This window comes from Zeus faber, assembly GCF_960531495.2.
Source record: "Zeus faber genome assembly, chromosome: 8".
NCBI classification, from domain to species: domain Eukaryota; kingdom Metazoa; phylum Chordata; class Actinopteri; order Zeiformes; family Zeidae; genus Zeus; species Zeus faber.
Genome location: NC_137195.1, coordinates 31,871,180 through 31,891,923, shown reverse-complemented (window position 1 = coordinate 31,891,923; position 20,744 = coordinate 31,871,180). Strand labels below are relative to the sequence as shown.

The following is a 20,744-nucleotide window of genomic DNA, read 5'->3' as shown; positions in this document are numbered from 1 at the left end:
TGGGGTGGCAGAGTTAAACAGCTGGAGGACACACTTGGACCCCTGTGGATCATTGTACGGATTCAGAAGGAACGGCACTCTTCTTAATGTGGGTCTGTCTGCTGCACATGCCGGGCAGTCCATTTTAGGGCTGTGTGCTGAACTGTGTACATCAGCCAGTCGAAGAATTCATTTTTCTGAACGTTTCCTGGACTGTGGTGACTTTGTTATTTCTGACTAACTGGTTTCCTGGTTCTAATTTACCCGTATTGGTTGATATAGCCAGGGGTGTCAGTTTACTACGGACCGAGATCATAAATCGCCCAAGTGGGTCTTTCCCGGTTTCATAAGACCCCAACACATATATCCCAGTGTTGTCTTGCTGGGGATTCTAAACAGTTATTACTAGGGGATTACACTTATCCTTCCCACAGTCACCTTGATATAAGCCTTGGATGATTGACATTCTACTTATCAGTGGGTTAGGACCTGAAGAGGCCTTTGTTGGTTTATAACCCCAATCAGACGGTCCTGAATTGCAGATAACGTACTGCCAGCTGCTGCACCATAGGTTACAAAGCTTGGTATTTGGAAAGCGGATGGATCCCGTACGGTGTTTCACAGACATATTTTACTATCTGTACATGTCTTTTCTGTTGGTCCCCACAATGAATTACGGAACATAAGTCAAATACATTGCTTGCTGTTTGTCCTTCTGTGAAGTTTAACACGACTCCAGGATTTGCTTGCCTAAGGGACCTCTTGGTCCTATATGTGGTTGCCATAGCTGTGGATGCAAGTGATGGCTCAGTGGGGGCGTCATTGTCCAATTGTTCCCGGGGTTGGTGTCCCTCATATCAAAAGTCCCAAACCACCAAAAGTATGGGTGGTACTAATGCTAAGACCGTTAATATGCACAGTGTTCCTCTGAAACCATATTCTGTGCGTCTAAATGGGTGCCATGGGTTGCAGTGGGGGTGGACAACAAGACCTGGTATGGCCCTTCCAAGCATAGAGTGGACCAACACTTCTTTTTTAGGACCTTGATGAAGACCCAGTCTCCTGGTGTTACTGGAGTCTCTCCCTGCGCCGCTGGTTCTGTTGGAGAATACACTTGGGCAATAGTTTCTGTTGTTTCTACATCAGCTCCCTTGAGTTGTATGAGATTCTGTAAGGTCTTCCATATAACATTTCAAAAGGTTATATTCCTAATAAGCTTCGGAATATATGCAGGATAATTTTGATATGACTTGTTTTCTAAAATGTGGGCCATTATCACAGTAAATGGTTTCTGGAAACCCGAATTGTGGTGCTATCATGCTAGCCAAAGCTATAGCCACTGTGATTGCATCAGAAAAGAAGAAGAAACAGTCTTTATTCGTCACGCAACACACCACACTACACCACACGGGGGTTCACACATTAAATATTTATGTCCTAAATGATCCCCGTGGTATTATTTTAATTATGTATTAATTATTAGTTACACAGACATAAACACAAACAAACACAGCCGGCAATATTTAATGCTTGGTTGCCTTTTAGCTAAGTTCGGTCTTTTGTTAACTCAGGTCCTGGGGGATTGGTTTAAGCCCTACTAGGTCCTTCCAAACGAGCTACCTCCTTTACAATTTGATGTTTAATCTTTTCCTTTTACCCTTAATTGAATTGTTGGGCTCCAATTTATTTAATTTTAGAGTAGTTAATATTTTATAAATTATTTCCGAATTGTTTACCTTCAAATAAGTAATGTTAATTCGTTTTTTACCTGCAAATTTAATGTTACCTTACCTTTGGGAAGTAAATACACAGAAAAAGGATCGTATCTTCTTTCCGCTGCGAGTTAGCAGTGAAAATCATGGAGAGGCTAACCTACATACACCTGACGCACACGGCGAGTTAGGGGTGAAGATCAAGGAAAGGCCAACCTGGATACACCTGACACACGGTGTCAGGTGTATCCAGTTTAGCAAGGTCTCGTGTTCTAGGGCCATAAGCTGTCTGGTGGGGATGCGCCCATTCGTTAGGACACTCTCGGGCTGTTCTACGTCATAGACTTGCCCTGATAATCTGATGAATTGGTTGTCGGGAGAGACATGGATGTTCCTATTGCTCGTGGGCTTCCAGTCGTGCACCTGTAGTGCTGCTTTGACCATTGGGCCTAGTTTGTGATACTGGTGTCCCTCGGCAATCCTGAGTGTGACGTGGGGGTTAGCGTTCTGGACCTGAAACCGCTCCTGTAGTTCTGGTGGTAGCTGCTGCCGCGCCACTACACTCGTGGTTGCTCACAGTCGCTGGTATTAGTCTGGTTTGTCATGGGCATCATGTCTGTGCGGGGATCTTAAGGAAAGTCTACATACAGCCCATCCTCTGTGCACATAATGTTAGCTTTGAGAGGGCACAGGATGTCTCTTCCCAACAGATTGATGGGAGTGGTCGCTGAGTATAGAAGTGGAGCGACTATAGTCTGTCCTGTGATCAGCATTGGGACTGGCTGTGTTAGGTCTATTACTTGTGTTTTCCCACAGAAGCCTATTGTTCTGACTGACAAACTGGAGAGGGGGAGACTGGAGACGTTATTCCCAATGCACGAGTACGTTGTGCCTATGTCAACCATAAAGGTGTGTTCTTTTTCTTGTATGAGAACTGGTATGGTGGGTTTGTTCTGTGGTTGGGATGATCGGTGACCTCACTTCCCTCTCTGGCTTCTCTGGGCACCCCTAGTATTGCCAAATTGGAGGTGGGCCTTCCCAGGGGGTTCTCCCATGGTTTTGTAGAGCAATCCCTTCTTAGGTGGCCGGTTTGCCCACATCTCCAGCATGCTGGCTGGTAGTGCTTGTGTAGGTTTGGGTTCGATTGGGGGCATCTTCATTGTGCTCCAGGGGGAGGTTGTGTTCCATCCTATTGCATCGGTCGTCCTCGCATCATAGGCCTCCCTCCTGGCATTGTACGTCCTCTGCCTTGCATAGGGCGATAATTGTCCCCTGTGGGGTTAACAAGTACATGAATTGTCAGGTGGGGTGCTGCGGTAGGGTTGTCCGGTGGTACTGGCTGGGGAGCGCATGTCTGAGGTGGGACCTGGTGTACCACCAGAGCTTGGGGCATTGACGCTTCAGGGTTTTTGGTTTGGATAAGTTGGGTTAGTTTGTGGGCCAGTTGTTTGTTTAGCTCCTCTGCCTCTCGTATTTTCTGCCTGTAGTTTTCCACATGGTGGACTAGTGTTCAGAGAACATGGGCCAGTCCATTTTCATCAGCCCCACAGGGTTGGGGTGTTTCCATTGGTGAGGTGCATGACAGTCTGAGCTGGGCCCATTTTCCCTCTGCTGGGGTCTTGTCTGTTTCTTGTCCTTGGGGTATCATCAGGCAGGATGGTAGCTCAGGCGGTAGAGCTGGTGGTCTAGTGATCTAAAGGTTGCTGGTTCGATCCCAGGCTAGCATGCTGTAGTGTCCTTGAGCAAGACACTTAACCTCGTAATTGCTCCTGATGGCTGCGTCCGTCGGTGTTCGAACAATTGTAAGTCGCTTTGGATAAAAGTGTTTGCTAAATGAAAATTAATGTTAATGTTAATCATGTATCCCTCTGATTTACTTTTCTCCAGCACTTTTGCATAGTTCAGTCTATCGTTGAATTCTGCTCTGGTGTCTAACTCTGCTGTTCTTTGTTGGGAGTGTTGTTGGTTTTGGGTGTTCTTTGATGCTGTTTCAGTGTGTGAGTCTTCTGGCTCCTCTTCCGACTGAGTGACCGATTTGTTGGCCCCCGTATATCCTTGTCGTGTGCTGATTTATAGAGATCGAAGTATTTCTGGTTCCTTATCTAGCTCCCTTGTTGTAATTAGTACAATTATTTTCCCTGCGGTGACTTTGGCTTTGAATTTATTACCTCCCATGGGGTTATATTCTGACCCTACTGACCCGTCTCCTTCGGGGTGTCTGACTATGTGTGCTTAACTTGCCTGGGACTGACTGTGATACTCAGTCGTGGATTTGGAGTCTGTCTGTCACGGTCCTCCAACACAAAGCCCTCTGGTACCCAGAATCTCGGGTATGATGGTGGCTACCGCACTCGTTGCACAGCTGTTCTGATACTTGTGCTAGCGTTTTTGGGGTCCACCAGTCTTGCTCCTAGGGAACGTTTAGGAAATCCTCTTTTGCTTGAGTTAAATGAACAAATTTGGTGATCTGCAGGAGTTGTCAATTGATAAGCTGTGCGTCTTGCCGATGCTCTGCGCCTTCCTTGTGTCTGTATGTTTGTTAAAGCCAAAAGTCGATACGTATAACCCGTGTCTCTGGGTCCATCGCTCTGTTATGGTGTTCTGGTACAAAAACTTCATCCTTGCTTGAGTTTTATTTGTCCATTCACTATCTTTCAACTTGTAAGTTTAGACAGCCACTCTGATTAAGGAATAATCTCACATATGCAGACCTTTTATTGATAGTTTTCCCAACTATGGGGTGGGATGGCGACCACAATTCCCTTTTTTCCTCTCAGTAACCGGTGCAGTGCTATGATTCACAGTGTGAACAATGCTAGTCCAAATAACACCAGGAATCTCTTCACTCCTGCATTGGTTGTTCTAATTATCTCTGCATGTTTTTCCTGACTCTCCGCTCACTCCAGGTGGTCCATGTATAATATTCTAGCTAAATGATAGACAGTTTATTTTATGGTTATTATAGCTATATTTACAAGCACTTATATACACTTCCTTGGCCAAGTGTTGCCACCTTTAAGGCTCTCCCTTAGGCAATTGCGAAGTCTCTGCCCGCACCAGCATATGTGACCCACTGCAGACAGTAGGTACATTTGGTGGCTTTTGAGGGTTTTTTTCCCGCATCATTTTAAAGTGAAGTATCAGAGCTTCCAAACAAGGTGCTGCTTATGCAAATCAAGCAAATTTTTTAAAAGCTAACTTGTTAATGACAGGGGTGTGGCAAACTGAGATAATCACCTTCAAAGTTTTTCCCCCACACTTGGCTTTATTTAGTCAGCTCCCAGAATGCAATTGGGTCGGCGGACCAACAGAGCTGCATGGCTCCTTGGCTACTTGTCACATGGCCACTTCACAGCCTGCCGAATGGGGCAATTGCTGCAATGTTCTTGTGTCTATAGGGAATGTTGAGCAGCGTCATCGACACACATCTTTTGTTTTCAAAAAAGGTTATATTCAACAGTAAGAATATACATGTTTTATAAATGTGGAATTATTTAGGAGTTTAAAAGTGCGGATAACACAAGATAATTTGAGTCTGTATATGAGCCTCGGTGTGTCATTTAATATATAAATGTGCGTATGCCAAATATCTTCAAAGTTCTTGGAGTTACAACCCTATCCCAGCTACACCTTTTTTAACCTGTGCTGTGAGCATGCTGGGCCTACAACAGAGTATTTGTATGCCATTGCATCTAGGACAGAGTTGGTCTGTAAGTGGAGTTCAAGTTCTCAACCTGCAATGCAACTCTATTCATTCCTAAATCATCAAGAACTGCTGCAATAACTCTGTCCTGTGGATGACCCTTAGAATGACAAGAGCACAGTTTTTGTTTATAGAGAACCACCACCAACCCCCCTCTTTGGAGAACTATTTATCATGTTTGGGTCTATAAACAACTGATAACGACTCCAAGAGGGGGTGAATCACCACGGGTGAGACAAATAAACATAGAAACAAACAACATTTAAACAAAAACATAAGCATTGGACGACAACATGTATTGAAAAACAGTGAATTAGGTCCAGGAAAACTGGAACTACAACTGGTCACGTGGCCTTTTCCTGTCATAGTCATGGCAGTAAATTAGGGAGGAAAGGAGAGGAATGCAACCAGGAGGGTACACTCGAAGTGTGTGTGTGCGTGTGTGTGTGTGTCCATTGGTACTGGTGTAGAAGGTCTGTATTATGTCGCGGCTCCTTCAAGCAGCGGAAAGCCCTGTAGACACTTACGACTGCAGGAAAGCCCCGAGGACCTTGCCCTGCGGCCACAGAAGACCCCTGGGCCTCCAGGGGGCCATGGAGCAAGCCCCGAGGAGCATTATCTAGTCCCAGCGCACAAGGAGACCTCGCACCCCAGGGGCGCACACATAAAACCAACCCCCAGGTGCAGGCACAAGACGCAGCCGCAGGCACCCCAGCTACACTCGGAGAGCCTGTTTGGGGCCGCCTCTTTTAATTTTCTTTTTGCCCCTGGCTGCATTTGCAGGTAAAATTGAGAATCTTGTCCATTGCTACTTGTTCATAATCTGCATCACCAACCTCAACGGACTTCATCACGTCATCAACTTCTTGTAGTTGTAACAACAACGGGCAACAACAACAACGTTGGTCTCCTCCGGTGGTTCTTGAAAATATTCTTCACACTCAGGTTGAAATCCGCTGTTTGAAATGTTCTCCAAGTCTGGCATAACGGCGATATCAGATTCAGCATAGCTGTCGTTCTCGGCGTCACTGTTGGAAAACTGCCTATCATTGCTGAAGATGAAGTCCAGTATGCGCTGTCGCTATCGATTTAGAGCTTCCGCCACCCGCTTCTCCTAATCCATAACAACACAGAGATGAAAGTTTTTAGACAAGTGAAACACCTCTGTGACAAGATAAGTGAAACTGGATCCTCATCTTGTTTACGGTAGTGACGTCCGCATGACTTCTTCGTTGGTATACATTGGTATACGCCCCCTTCACAATGTCTCTGTGTGTGTAAAAGTAGTACAATTTAAAGGTTGAACTCTATCAAAATGGTTTTACATTTTGACTTCACATTACATGGAATATGGAGGAATGATCTTCACCTGGATGGTCGCTTTAAAGGAACCTATCGATCTGCGTTGTTTCAGCCTTATTCAGAGTCTCGGTAAGTCAACTGTTTCCCCATGCATTCCAATGGGAATATTTAACTCCACAGTTTAACATTTTTCTTTTAATAAATACTTGGTTTTGAAAATATGTTTAGATGCGCGAGAGAGGGTTTTGCTGCGGTGGGTCACATATGGCTGCAACGACACAGGACGAAGTGCGGTATCTACAGAAGTTATGCTGACTTAAGTTCTTCTTAAACTTTATAAACTGAAAGATTTCCTGGTCGTACAGTCCTCTCCTTCACTTGGGACGTTGCAGCATATGGCTGCGATGACACAGGACAGCGAGTGGTCTACAAAAAAGCCGTGTCGACTTAGTTCCTCTTTAACTTTAACTTTATCTTTGTCTTTATCTTCATCTGACGTTCTATTGAGCTATACTTCCTCAACACTAGAAAGATGTATATAATTACTTTGTGACGAGCTGTATGTTTACCCACATCCGGGGCTCTGCTCAGTCTCAGAGTAATTATAACATACACCCCGTTGTCTCTTACTAAACCTGGGAATCTTATACTTGATAACAAACCTCTGTATACTACTATTTTCAACAAACACACTTAATTCACCAATAGATTTAATTGAATACACAAACGTTTCCTCTCAGTGCTGTAATTGCGACTAAATGTTCTATGGATGTGCTATTTTTACACCTTTTCCCTATGGTCATTCTGCGTGTTCGGTGGCAGTAAGTGTGCGAAACCAATCCTCCAGTAGACACAAACAAACCACACACAGATGACAAAACACTGGTGGATTCACCAATTAACTACCACTGAGCTTAATAAGTCGCTTTGGAAGGAAGTTGAGCATCTACAGACATATTTTCTAAATTACACTGTAATTTATGCTGTAAACATTACATTAGAATTTTTTTACATTATAAAAGTAACTTACCCAACATTGCTAATTGGGGAAGTTATTTAATTACTATATATATATATATATATATATATATATATATATATATATATATATATATATATATATATATATCTTGTCAATATATACTATGTGTTGCTCCTACAGAATAAAATCCAAGCAATTTTACTAACTAAGAATAAGAAAAAAGTTGCGTGGAGGGATGTCCCACGACGCAAAGGGCTAACCGGCTAACGGACTAGCAGCAACAAGGAGTTTTAAACTTTCTTCCGTCTAATGAATGAAAAACCCTCCAGAGAGAACAAGTGATGGTGACAGACATTTATTTAATGTTATATTTTTTTGTGGCGCTTGTCGGAATGTAACGAGCATTACTTGACACAGTAACCATAATGATATTGTTCCAGAAATGATTGGGTCAATTAAATCTGCAGTTTGTCAGTCGGTGGTTTTAAATAAAGAGGCAGACAGACGCTGATCTTTACTTGTACAAGGGTCGGGTCAGAGATGTTCTCTCGAGCAGCTCTCTGAGACAAACAGTTTATTGTCAGGGAGTCAGAGAATGTATGGTTAGTTCGGCATCACAGATTTATACATGTTCAAGATAAGGTAAACTCTGTGAAGCCTTAAGGACAATGAGGTGTTGTTCCTGTTCCTGCAGCTGCATCGTGGGGAGGCCGGAAACACTGATAACAGCTGTAGGTATCCAACATTGGGTTGTCTGTGGGAATTAACACTGTGTGCTGGAAATGAAGATATGTGACTGATGTTATATGAGGTTGTTCTTCATTGTGTGTGTGTGCATATGTTTATGTGATTACATAGATTTAGGTATATTGTTACAATATCACTCACATTGTATTGGTAACTCATATCACTGCGTTACTGCTATAAAAAAAACAACTAATTACGGTTATGCTTTATAACGCTTTATCCAAACACTGGTTATTAACAATGCATACTTAGAGTTGAGCTGAGGGATAGTGTGTGAGCTTGGACAAGCTGAGCTGAGTGCAGGAACAATCACAAACAAATCTTTCTTCATTTCCGCAGTGCGCCATTGTGCGGATATAGTTAGACAAATGAGAAGTGATACATTTACTTGATTGACTCACAGAAATCCAAAATATCCCAAAATAAGCGAAAGAAGTTCATGTACACTTTCTGCATGCAATGTACATTCTACAAGTACATTTAAAAACAACAGTTAAGGGACTGTCCTGTTCCAAGAAAAACCTGTGGGTCCCTACTGTCCCAACAGTCTCTCCGTTGCTTCTCTGTTGCTATGGAACTTAATTTAGTAAAAACTGGATGTTTTCTTGTAAATACTTGTAAATAATAAATCCTGCACTTCTGGAACGGGGAGACTCCCAACCAGACTTGAATATGACGCCGTTAATTCATATTTATTTATTTTTATTGTTTATAGTTATTTTTTCATTCATACTTTTTTTTTTTTTTTTTTTTTTTTTTTAAACAAAGTTTAGTGTTTTGATTAACTGTGGAGATTTATTTAGTTGATCTATTTTTTATTTTAAATAAGTACACAGCAGAGATGCAGACAATTCATTAGTGTTAGTGTTAAATAAATGTTCATATTAACTTCAGCAATTTTGTGTCTCGTTTATTATTAAATTGTTGTATTTTATCAGATGCAAAAAAATCAACACAATATCTGCATTATATATCGGCCATCGGCCACCCCGCTCTCAGAATATCGGCATTGGCCATGGAAAACCCAAATCGGTTGACCACTAGTTTCAAGCTGAGTGAAGGCTTTGAACTAGAGAGGTTCAAGATGTTAATTTATCACATACATAAACATACGAGCATACATATATGCAGTGAAATGTCATTGCAACGCACCCAGAGATTATGCACAATAAGTACTAAACCTAAAACGTAATGCAGTTAGTGAATAGAATAAAATAAAATAAGAGTCAAAGGGCTATATACTGAGTGGGGGTACAAAAAAGAAATAAAAGGAATAGACTATGTATATGGAATAGGCTATTTTGCCTACCCATATCTGCCGTAAAGTGGCATGTGAATAAAGTGAGAAGGTGTGTGTGTACATTAAAACTGAACAAAACAGCAATACATCACAGTATGCTATAGCCCAGTACAGTGATGCACAAAGCAGTACAGTATGCAACATACAGTATAGTGAGGCAGTGGGGCCTTTGTGAGTGTCTCAGTGAGGGCCCCTGGTGAGTTCAGCATTGACTTATAGCCTGCGAGACGAAACTCTTGTCTCAGTCATTCTGTCCTCACTGTGTGACTGTGGAGGCATTTGCCTGACCGCAGCAGCTGGAACAGTCCCTTTTTGGGGTGGTGAGGATCCTTCATGATCCTGCGGGCTCTGCTACTGCACCTCCTGGTGTATAAGTCCTGCAGGGAGGGGAGGGTAGTTCCAGTGATACGTTGGGCTGTACTCACCACCCTTCTGCAGGGCCTGCCTAAGTTCCCAAACCAGACAGTGATGTAGAAGGACTTGAGGATCCTCACAGAGACCCTGAATTCTTCCAGCTGCCTGAGGTGGGAAAGACGCTGCCTCGCCTTTCTCACAAGAGTATCTGTATGTATAGTTCAGGTTAAGTCCTTCGTGATGTGGACTCCCAGGTACTTGAAGCTGCTCACCCTGTCCACAGAAGTCCCATTAATAACCAATGGCACGTGCGTCCTTGGTTGTAATCCGTTCCTAAAATTCACAACCAGCTCCTTAGTTTTGCTGACATTCAGGAGGAGGCTGTTTTCCTGGAACCAGAGTGACAGATCAGCCACCTCCTCACAGTAGGCCTTCTCTTCTGGACCACCGAGGCGAGGGCCACCAGAAGGTAGTCATTCAAGCAAGCTGGAGAGGACTTCTTCGGCACAGGGATGATGGTGGACCTCTTGAAGCAGGACGGGACCACCGACTCAGCCAGGGAGGCGTTAAATATCCTAGTGAGCAAAAAGTGTAGCACAGGTCTTTTGTACTCACCGAGATATGCCATCTAGACCTGCAGCTTTCCTGGTGTTCACACACATTGGAGCCCTCCTGACGTCATGGGTGCGCATCCCTAGCGGTGTAACTCCAATAAGCTGGCAAGCTAGCGGTGTCGTTGCCAGCCTCACACAGTGCATAAAAGGAGTTCATTTCAATGGCTAGGGAGGGGCGGCTCTTGTAGTTGACAACAGTCCGCAGCCCCTGCCACAAGCTTCTGATGTCCTGTTGCTCTATCTGTAGCTCCACTTTGTCCCCATACATCCGTTTAGCGTCCTTCACTGCCCTGCACAGTTTGTATGACAGAGCGTCCTGAAGCGTGGCCTCTGATTGGACCACCGCTTTCTGTCCCTCGTCACTACCATTCCATGCACAATGCACGGCCTGTAAACAGGAAGAAATGGATGATCCGATTTCCTGAAAGCAGGGAGCGAGACGGTCATAGATCCGTTCTTGTATGGTGTGTTGCAGTGGTCCTTCTCCCCTGGTGGCACATGTGATGTGTTGTTGGAAATGAGGCAGAACCAGAAGGTTCGCCCTGTTTAAAGTCCCCAGCCACCACCACAGCTGCGTCGGGATGTTTATTTTGAAGCCGGCACAAAAACATTATATTGGTCCGATAGTGCTGTGTTGGTGTCAGCTCTTGGGGGAATATAAACAGCTGTGATGATGACCGTGCTGAATTCCCAGGGGAGGTAGATAACCAGAAGGTTCGCCCTGTTTAAAGTCCCCAGCCACCACCACAGCTGCGTCGGCAGGCGACTGCAAGGGACGGCGCCACGATCGCGATGCTGCTGATGTCTTTTTTCTTTTTCAGGCACATAGTGTACAGAGTACCGATACAAATGCTGGAGTTTTCAGTTACGAAAATGGCAAGATCGCTGCTTTTGAGGACCCAGTGTGTTTGGAGTTTAGGAATTTATTTGTTGCTCTTGTTTAAACATCTAATCTAAAACTCAAACGGAGTTCCAGAAATACACGACGAAGGCAAGTACCCCATGTTACATTGGTATCGGAGCAATTTTACTTTACAGTATAGGACTCTCCGCCATTGTTCATATCTGTGCGTCCTTACTTTGAAAAACAAAAAGCAGTGGGTTTGGTTGTAAAGTGATTGTCTGCTTCTTCAGCATCTACTGTATTGGTCATTGATCTCCTTCTAACACCGTAAAACTCTTTACCATACGAATAAAAAATGTTTTTTTTTTTTTTTTTTCCCCTAATAGGAAATCCGCAATCGAGCCAGTGAATATCCCTACAAGGTGGCAAGGCTTCCAGTAAATAGACATTTGAATCGCTACCGAGATGTTAGCCCATGTAAGTCAAACATTGATGAAAAGTGAACCGACTAACGTTTAAACCTGTCACGTTTGACATATGCGACTGTGTTTTACAGATGATCACAGTAGGGTCAAGCTTGTAAATTCTGAAAACGACTATATTAATGCAAGCTTGGTGACGGTGGAGGAGGCCAAGAGAGCTTACATTCTGTGTCAGGTGAGTTGTCAAAATCAACCGTTTAAGAGGGCTTAGGCCGTGTTCATACGGGGAGTTTTCTTCTCCCAGTGCAACCACCTTTCTGCCATGGAATCTTACTGGTAGCTGCTGAACCCAACGCGACTTGCACCCAATCTTTAAAAGAAAGTCGCTGCAGCCAGCGGCCTTTTTTTGGCAGTGCACAGATCAATGCTGTTTCTGGAATGGGGTACTTAGCACTACAGGTCAGTACTATTATCCAGCGTACTTGGGTATGTGAGTGAAAAGAACGATTGCTTTTTGTCTCTGACACACCACCTCGTCATACGATGTTCACTTCCTTGCGGGCTGATAACGACACTGCTGAAACTTTTATTGGAACTTTTACTGGCATCTTGCCCTCACAATGCATTATGGGATACTCTTGACAGCATACTGTGCACTGTTCGCATTATAAAATATTTTATTGGATGTAGTATGTCACCCTGGAACTTTTTCATACTATTTGAACATGGTACGAAGGGTTGGGCCAGGGGTTGGCAACCTTTACTATCAAAAGAGCCATTTTTCCCCCTCTTACACCAAATATAATTTATCTGGAGCTGCAAAACGGCTGATAACACAGCTCATAAAGTGATATATATATTTATACTATATATACAGAAACTATAGTTTGTTGCATTTATGAAATTATAGAAAGACAATAAAGAAAACGTGACATTTTATTGCTATTTTTACCTGTTTTAACAAAGGAAACAAGTCTTATGAAGAGGAGGAAAAAAATATACTGGCATGTGTAGGCCTACATTGAAATACTGTAAATTAATTAGAACTATGCAGGCCTATTTGAGTCCTCCCCATATTGGTGGAAAATGAACAAAATAAAAAGTAGCACACTTTGAAATAAATAAAAAAAACATAGCTGCAGCTTAATAGCTTAAAAAGAGTGAACATAAAAAATAAATGTAATGTAATGTAAAAAAAAAAATGACCGTTATTCATTTCCATATAATTTTTTTGTCAAAGCCACAGGGAGCCGCTGGAGAGGGGCTAAAGAGCCACATGCGGCTCGGGAGCAGCAGGTTGCTGACTCCTGGGTTGGACGATATGTCAATCTTCCTACCGGCCACCGCTAGCCCAACAACCGGTGATTGATGATTTGCCTTGGGTGGAAGGGGCATGGGGATCGGATCGCGGGCGCCCCGATGCTCCTCTCCCTCTGCTTCTGCAATTCTATATGGGATTATTTTGGTTTTGGTCTTTGCAACCTGCGGCCTGGGACAGTGCACCAGCGTTCAGCAGCTGCAGTGCTGAGGTTCGGTTTAAACAATTGCTTAATTAGGCGTTTTTTTCCCTTCTCCATTTTTTGGGGCCGCCTTCTAAAATCTCACAACAAAGGATAACGAGCCGAGGAGCAAAATAAATGGATCAAATCGTGTAATTATCCCGGAGAAAGCCATCCTGTTTTGGGTCTCTGCTCCCCGGAGGAGGCGGCAGATCCCCTGGGACAGGCCCCCCACCCCCGGTAATATGTGTCTGAATGCGCGCTGTACCGCTACGTTAATATCTGAACCGAACCAAAGAAAAAGAGCCCGTTTCGGGAAACAGGGTTTACGGTGATTTATTTCTTCTTGTGAATTTCTCCAGATGGGGAGAAAAGCACCGGAATCAGTTAAAGCGCAGACAGGGAATACTAGTTCCTATTCGCTCGTGCTTTCAATTGCGCGTTACAGGTCATTAAATCAGCAAAATAAAAGGACAAATTGTAAAAAATCTCCCAAAAAGAACAACCGAGATGGACTTAGCCAATTGCTGGTTGCGGACGTATCCGTCCATTCGCCCGAGCTTAATGGTACGGTTGCAGACATAGTAAACACTAATTTGTGAATTAAATGGTATGCCACTGTGCCTTTTCAGATGCAGCTCGTTTTTCAAAAGCTCATGACATTAGCTGACTAATCACGGTAAAGAAAAGTGGTAGCGTCAGATGATCTTCAATTTGTTGAAGAAAAGAAAGTACTCCAGTTTGCATTGAAAGTTTCTGTGTATGAACATGGCCTTGCTTTTGATGCTTTAGATTTCTTTCTATTTTTCTTTCTTTATTCTAGGGTCCATTAAAGAATACCTGCGGCCACTTCTGGCTGATGATCTGGGAGCAGTGTTCAAAGGCTGTTATAATGCTCAACAGAGTCATTGAAAAAGAATCTGTGAGTACATTTTAGACTTTGCATAACATTTTTGACTTTGCATAACATTTTAAGTGAAACCATAATTGCTAACCAAAAACCACCTTAATGAAAGCGAATCACAAAATGTTTCCTGTTGACAAAATGTGTCTTTGATATGAAGCAATGGTACTGCCTGCTTTGCTGCCACAAAGCCTGAGGCTGGTCACACCAGCATTTATGACGGCCATACCTGATGCCAAGTTCATTTGTGGAAATGGAATTGTTGCAATCAGTGGATTTGTTTCCCGTAGCAAAGCAACATCACCTGCAAAACCTTTGCTTCGACTTGAAGTTTGGTGAACTCCATAAGGCAAATTTGAGGCATGAACCAATGGTAGATTGCTTCTGCTGCGTCAACCTCTTAAAGGGTGGTCTGTTCAGAGTCCATCCAATTTAGCTGTATCGCATCCAATTTTATACATTACTGCTCTGCCAGAATATAATATCTCCACAAGGGAAGCAACATGGTTTGCAGTAATTTGTGCGGCAGGAGTAGGTGGTTTAAATTTGTTCCATTGTTTTTATATTGCTAAATGGCTTCGGGAACTGATCACACCTACTTTGCAAAGTCACGCCAAGTAATCTCATGTTGCCAATATCTGGCGTGACCATGACTGTGCTTTAATTATCCAATATCAACTATGCAGCAGTATAGGGCCTCCCAGTAAAGATGGACATTTTTAATTCATTGTGCTCAACAGGAAAAGTGTGCGCAGTACTGGCCCACCACAGAAGCGCAACAGATGTCTTTTACAGATACAGGGTTTGTTGTGCGGCTTGTTTCAGAGGAGGATCAATCCTACTATAGAATACGAGTGCTCCAGCTGCAGAACACAAAGGTAACCATGTGATGACAACAATACAGTTCATTCGGGAAGTTTTCAGACCACTTAACTTTTTCCACATTTTGTTAAGTCACAAGGCTTATTCTAAAATTGATAATATTTTTTCCCCTCAATCTACACACAGTACACCAAAATAACATGGCAAAAACTTTTTTAGAATTTATTTTAGCAAATTTATAAAAATAAATTGAAATACTCTGTACATTGTTGTCGCACCTTTGGCAGTGAGGACAGCCTCCAGTCTTCTTGACAATGGTTCTACAAGCTTGGCACACCTGTATTTGGGGAGTTTTTCCCATTCTTCTCAGCAGATCCTCTCAAGCTCTTTCAGCTTGGATGGGGAGTGTGGATTTACAATTTCAGGTTTCTCCAGAGTTGTTCAATCGAGTTCAAGTCCAAGTTCTGGCTGGGCCACTCCTGTGTATTTTTTGGCGGTGTGCTTACGGTCGTTGTCCTGTTGGAAGGTAAACCTTCACCCCAGTCTGAGTTCCTGAGTGCTCTGGAGCAGGTTTTTGTCAAGGACTCTGTACTTTGCGGCATCCATCTTTCCATCTGTCTCCCAGTCCCTGCCGCAGAAAAACCATCACTATAGCATGATACCGCCGCCACCATTTTTCACTGTATGGATGGTATTGGCAAGGTGATGAGCGGTGCCTGGTTTCCTCTAGACGCGCCGCTTGGCATTCAGGCCAAAGGGCTCAATCTTGGTTTCACCAGACCAGAGACTCTTGTTTCTCATGGTCTGAAGGGCCTCTATGTGCCTTTTGGCAAAATCCAAGCAGGCTGTCATGCTCCTTTTACCGAGGAGTGGCTTTCGTCTGGCCACTCTACCATAAAGGCCTGTTTGGTGGAGTGCTGCACAGATGGTTGTCCTTCCAGAAAGGTTCTCTCATCTCCACAAAATAACTCTTGGTCTCTGTCAGAGTGACCATCGGGTTCTTGGTCACCTCCCTAACCAAATCCCTTTGTCCCTGATTGGTCAATTTGGCCGATTGGCTAGATCTAGGTAGAGGTTGTGGTGGTTCCAAACTTCTTCTATTTAGGAATGATGGAGGCCATTGTGTTCTTGGGGATCTTCAATGCTACAGAATTATTTTTATATCTTTCCCAAGATCTATGACTCGACACAATCGTGTCTTGCAGATCTACGGACTCTGACGCACAGAGTCAACTGTGGGACCTTATAAAGGCAGGTGTGTGCTTTTTCAAATCTTGTCTTATCAATTGATTTGACCACAGGTGGACCAAGTTGTAGAAAAATTTCAAGGATGATTAATAGAAACAGGATGCGACTATGTTGGGCATAGATGTGAACAGGCCCAACTAGGAGGAAGTGAGGTAGCAGTTTCTTGTAGAGCGGAGCACCAGAAGAATTTAGTCCTGAAATGGATTCTAATTCTTTTCTTTTTATTTTCCTTTTTTATTGTGTTTTGTTCAGCGTCATTTTACATAGTGCAAAACGAACAAACGCCAGGTCAACCCAGCTCAACAACTAAATGGAAGAGCAGCCTTAAATATACCCCGGCCCAAACCATCCAGGTAATACATACAGGGGTGCTACAAAACAGCAACAGACCTTGGATATCACATCCAAGGTCAACTCCATATACGTTAATTAATACTTTACAGCAACTATACAAAAGCAGGCGAGAGCTAATCTGGATATTGCCTGGTGGGGAAAAAAGATAATAAAGGAACAAAGAAAGAGCAACCCTGAGCTTTGCATTCATGTGTCCTCGTTCACAAGAGCAGCGTCTCATCCAGGTTGTGGACCCCAGAGGAAACTATGATTAGGAACCAGAGAGTACAACAAAAACTGGATGATTATCAGTGTTTCCCAGTGGTTTATCAGTGGACCCTCCCCTTCAGAGAAAAAAAATAACATTTTAGATTTTACTGTTGACACAGAGACAGTCTGTCGTTTAGGGACAGACTGTCTCTGTGTAAACAGTAAAATCTAAAATGTCATTTTTTTTTTGTAATGGCCTATTCAAAACATTCTTTGTTGAGTATTTGAACTCTACTTGCAGATTAACTCTGTCTTGGATGCAATGCCATACAAACACACTGTGTTGTATGCCCAGCCTACTGACAGCACAGGTTATTTAAAAAAAAAAAAAAAAACCTTCTCAAAACTTTACTGTTTTCCAAAATAGCCTATTCAAAATGTACAAAATAAAAAAAACTCATGGTACTGTTTTCCAAATGGGAGAGGGAGCGAATGTGACATCATGTGACCGCGGTATCCCTTATCCGAGTCACTTTAACTTACTGTTCCTGTGGGCAGTGTGAACTTTGAATGTGATTTCTCCACCATGAAGAGGGTACAGGGCTACAACTCACACAAGTCATGATTGCTTTTGATAGCAATCTCTCCTTCAATTTAACAATTAACTAAATAAAGACAAATCTTCACTTTTGGTAGTTGAAAACAGACATCGGGAACAGGGCCTGCAGGAAGATTGAAATTAAACTTCCATATCCTGATGCCATGGTGAAATTTTTCTCCAAGCCAAGGAAGATAAAGTGCAGCAATGAATCATGCACACTGTGTTCTTGATGTGCTAATCCAGCTTATTAAGTCATCCTCCCCTTGTGTTCAATTTGTTTTAAGTCTGGAATATACCGAGCAAACAAAAATTGGAACACAAATATTAATTGCAGACCGCCTGCTGCGCCATCTGACTGAAGACGACGCCGCCAATATGCAATCCCGGGGCCTCGTCTGTTAAGGGCTTTTTCGTTGCGTACCACCAGCCCTGAAAAGCATTCTATGGGAAACACTGGGGGGAAATCCCAAATAAGCAAAGAAATAATTCAAATAAAGGGATCTCTCTCTCGGTTGTCCTCAGACGAGCTTCCATCGGAGTCTCCAATCCTTCCGCTTCTCCATACACCCGGCCAGCTCTAAAGAGCTTTCCGCTCCCGCATCCTTCTTTAAGACGTCCACATACGTTAGCGCTGAACGTCCTCGCGATCGATGCCTGTGCGTTGGTTCCCATAGGACCAGCCTGCTGGCCGGGAGCTCCCGAAGTCTGTGGCAGTGGCCGGCCAGCCTCATCCTCCTAGATGCTACCTTCTTGCTGAGCCTTGGCAGTTGCCCGTACAGGTCCTTGTTGGTAATGTGGATGTTTTGGTCCACATTCAGAACAGCTCGTAGCATTCTGGTGTAGCAACCATCCAGGGACTTCTGCAGGGTGGGTGTCAGGGTCCAGCTTTCGCAGCCATACAGGAGGACAGACTCCACAGTGGCGTGGACATAGGCTCAGCTTTATGTGTCGAGGGAGATTCGAGCACCACACTCTTGACATACCATTCAGGGCCCTCCACGCTAGTGCCTTCCTGGCCTTAAGGTCCTGTTCTGTGGAGTTCACCCAGGAACCCAAGTATTTGAAGTCATTGACCTCTCGCAGAGCGTTGCCATCTGATGTTGTAATCGGCGGATGGTCCATGTGGAAGTTATAGGTGATTACCTCAGTCTTCTTTGCATTCAGTCTGAGGCCAACCATAACACATTCCACCTCCACTCTGTTCAGGAGTTCCTGTGCCTGCTCCATGCGGTCAGACACCAGGCAGATGTTATCTGCATAGTCTAGGTCTGCCAAGGCTACAGCAGAGCTTCTTCTAGACTTCCTTGGTGTAATTGTGAAGCCAAGCTCCTGCTCCCGCCCGTTGATGGCTTTCCTGAGTACGTAGTCCAGAGCTATGATAAAGAGGAAGGGGGCAAGAGTGTCTCCCTGCTGCACCCCTGCTAGGATTTCGAACTCCTTGCTGATGGGGTTACCACCTTGGCTCTTGTGCCCTTGTACATGGCCTCTATGGCCCGGAGTAGATTTGGGGGGACCCCATAAGCTTTGAGGATTTTCAGCATTATGCCTCTGTCTATTGAATCAAATGCCTTTTTGAAGTCAATGAAACATAGCACTGCTGTCAACTTGTTCTTCTTCACCTCCTCAATGATTCTCTTTAAGGCCAGGATCTGGCCTACAGTGGTCCTTCCCTTTTTGAAGCCATTTTGGTTATCCCTCAGGTGTGGGTCAATGGCGTCCCTAATCCGGTTCAGTATCATGCGGTTGTACATCTTCGCTATGACACAGGTCAGGCTAATGCCACGATAATTGTCTGGCTTAGACAGATCTCCAGATTTGGGAACCGGGATGATGTAAGACAGGGACCATATGTCGGGCTTGATGTTATCTATCAGAGCCTGGTTGCAGATCTCCAGTATGATGTTATCGAGATCGCAGTTTTTAGGGGCTTCTGGGGGGATACCGTCCGGCCCAGCACTTTTTCCTTGCTTCAGGATGGACTTCACTGTGGCAAACTCCGTAGCTGTAAAGGGGCCATCGTCAATTTCGAGATTTGTGAGGACTACAGGTATCTCTTCCTCAGCTCTGTCCACTGCTGGGTGGGTGCCCAGGAGATCCCTGAAGTGGGTGAACCAGGAGGTTACTCTCTCTTCTGGGCTGCAGCCTGCCAGCTGTCCCTCTCTCGCCCTCTTGCGCCCACTCATCTCGTTTATGACCTTCCACAACTCCTTGTATCTCTGTTCACCATGTTCTGCCTCCACCCTCTTCACTTTCTCCAACATCTCCTCCCCTTTGATACTGTCGTAGGTGTTGAACAGCTGTTGTTTGGTGCTGTTCAGCTCCTCCCGACTCTCTGCAGTCCCCTCTCTCTCATCGTTTCTGCATGCCTCTGCGCCTGCGCTCGGACAACTTCTGGGTGTTTAGATCTAGTGGAGGCTCTGAATCTCCCCTTTGTCGGCACCCATTTCATGGTTGCCTCTTCGTTAGCAGAGAGGAACCGCTCGTAGGTTGTTGGCTCCCCCTCCTCGGCCAGCAGATGTAGACGGGCTCTCACCTCCGCTGTGTAGTTGGCCTGGAGTTCAGGGCTTCCCGCAAAGGCCTCCCAGTCGGGCCGGGTCCTTGGGGCGCTCTTAGGGACCCTCAAGCTCAGGCGCAGCCTTGTAGCGACCACACGATGATCAGAGCCTACAGAGTTGAATGTGCTGTAGGACTCTGCGTTCAAGATAGACTTCCTCCACTTCCTCCTTACCAGTATATAGTCCAGTTGGCGCCGCATACTGGTGGCTCGGTCCTGGAACGTCCATCTCTTGCCCATCCTCTTACAGAACAGGGTGTTGGTGGCCAGTGGGTCATGTTCCATGAGGAGGGCAGCTGGATGTTCTCCGTTGCGGTTGGTATTGTCGTGGTACGTGAAGGGTGCGTCTTCCGGTCCAAGTCTCGCATTGAAGTCCCCCAGGATTATTAGGAAGTTGTGAGCAGGCACATGGTAGATCGCTGTTCTTAGGTCATCGTAGAACCTTTCCACTTCCTCAATCAGTGCCACGTTGGTGGGAGAGTACACACTCATGACTGTTGTTACTGGGTTTCCATCTTATAAACATAGATCTAATAAACTCATTGAAATAATACACTTGAGCACAAGGCTGCTTAGCTGATGTATGAGGGAGGAAGTGCAGCTCCCTCTATGTC

General features: G+C 44.4%; 1 protein-coding gene across 2 annotated transcripts in view; it reads left to right on the top strand.

Annotated features, from left to right (window-relative positions):
* ptpn2a (protein tyrosine phosphatase non-receptor type 2a) overlaps positions 1-20,744 on the top strand; it is a 37,132-nt gene that overhangs the window by 12,397 nt on the left and 3,991 nt on the right. The window contains exons 2-5 of one of the 2 annotated variants that reach the window (XM_080006089.1): positions 11,924-12,014; positions 12,094-12,194; positions 14,282-14,380; positions 15,103-15,240. In XM_080006089.1, coding sequence (XP_079862215.1) covers positions 11,924-12,014; positions 12,094-12,194; positions 14,282-14,380; positions 15,103-15,240 — 429 coding nt within the window. The remainder of the gene's footprint in view (positions 1-11,923; positions 12,015-12,093; positions 12,195-14,281; positions 14,381-15,102; positions 15,241-20,744) is intronic. The other variant, XM_080006090.1, reaches the window with a different exon arrangement.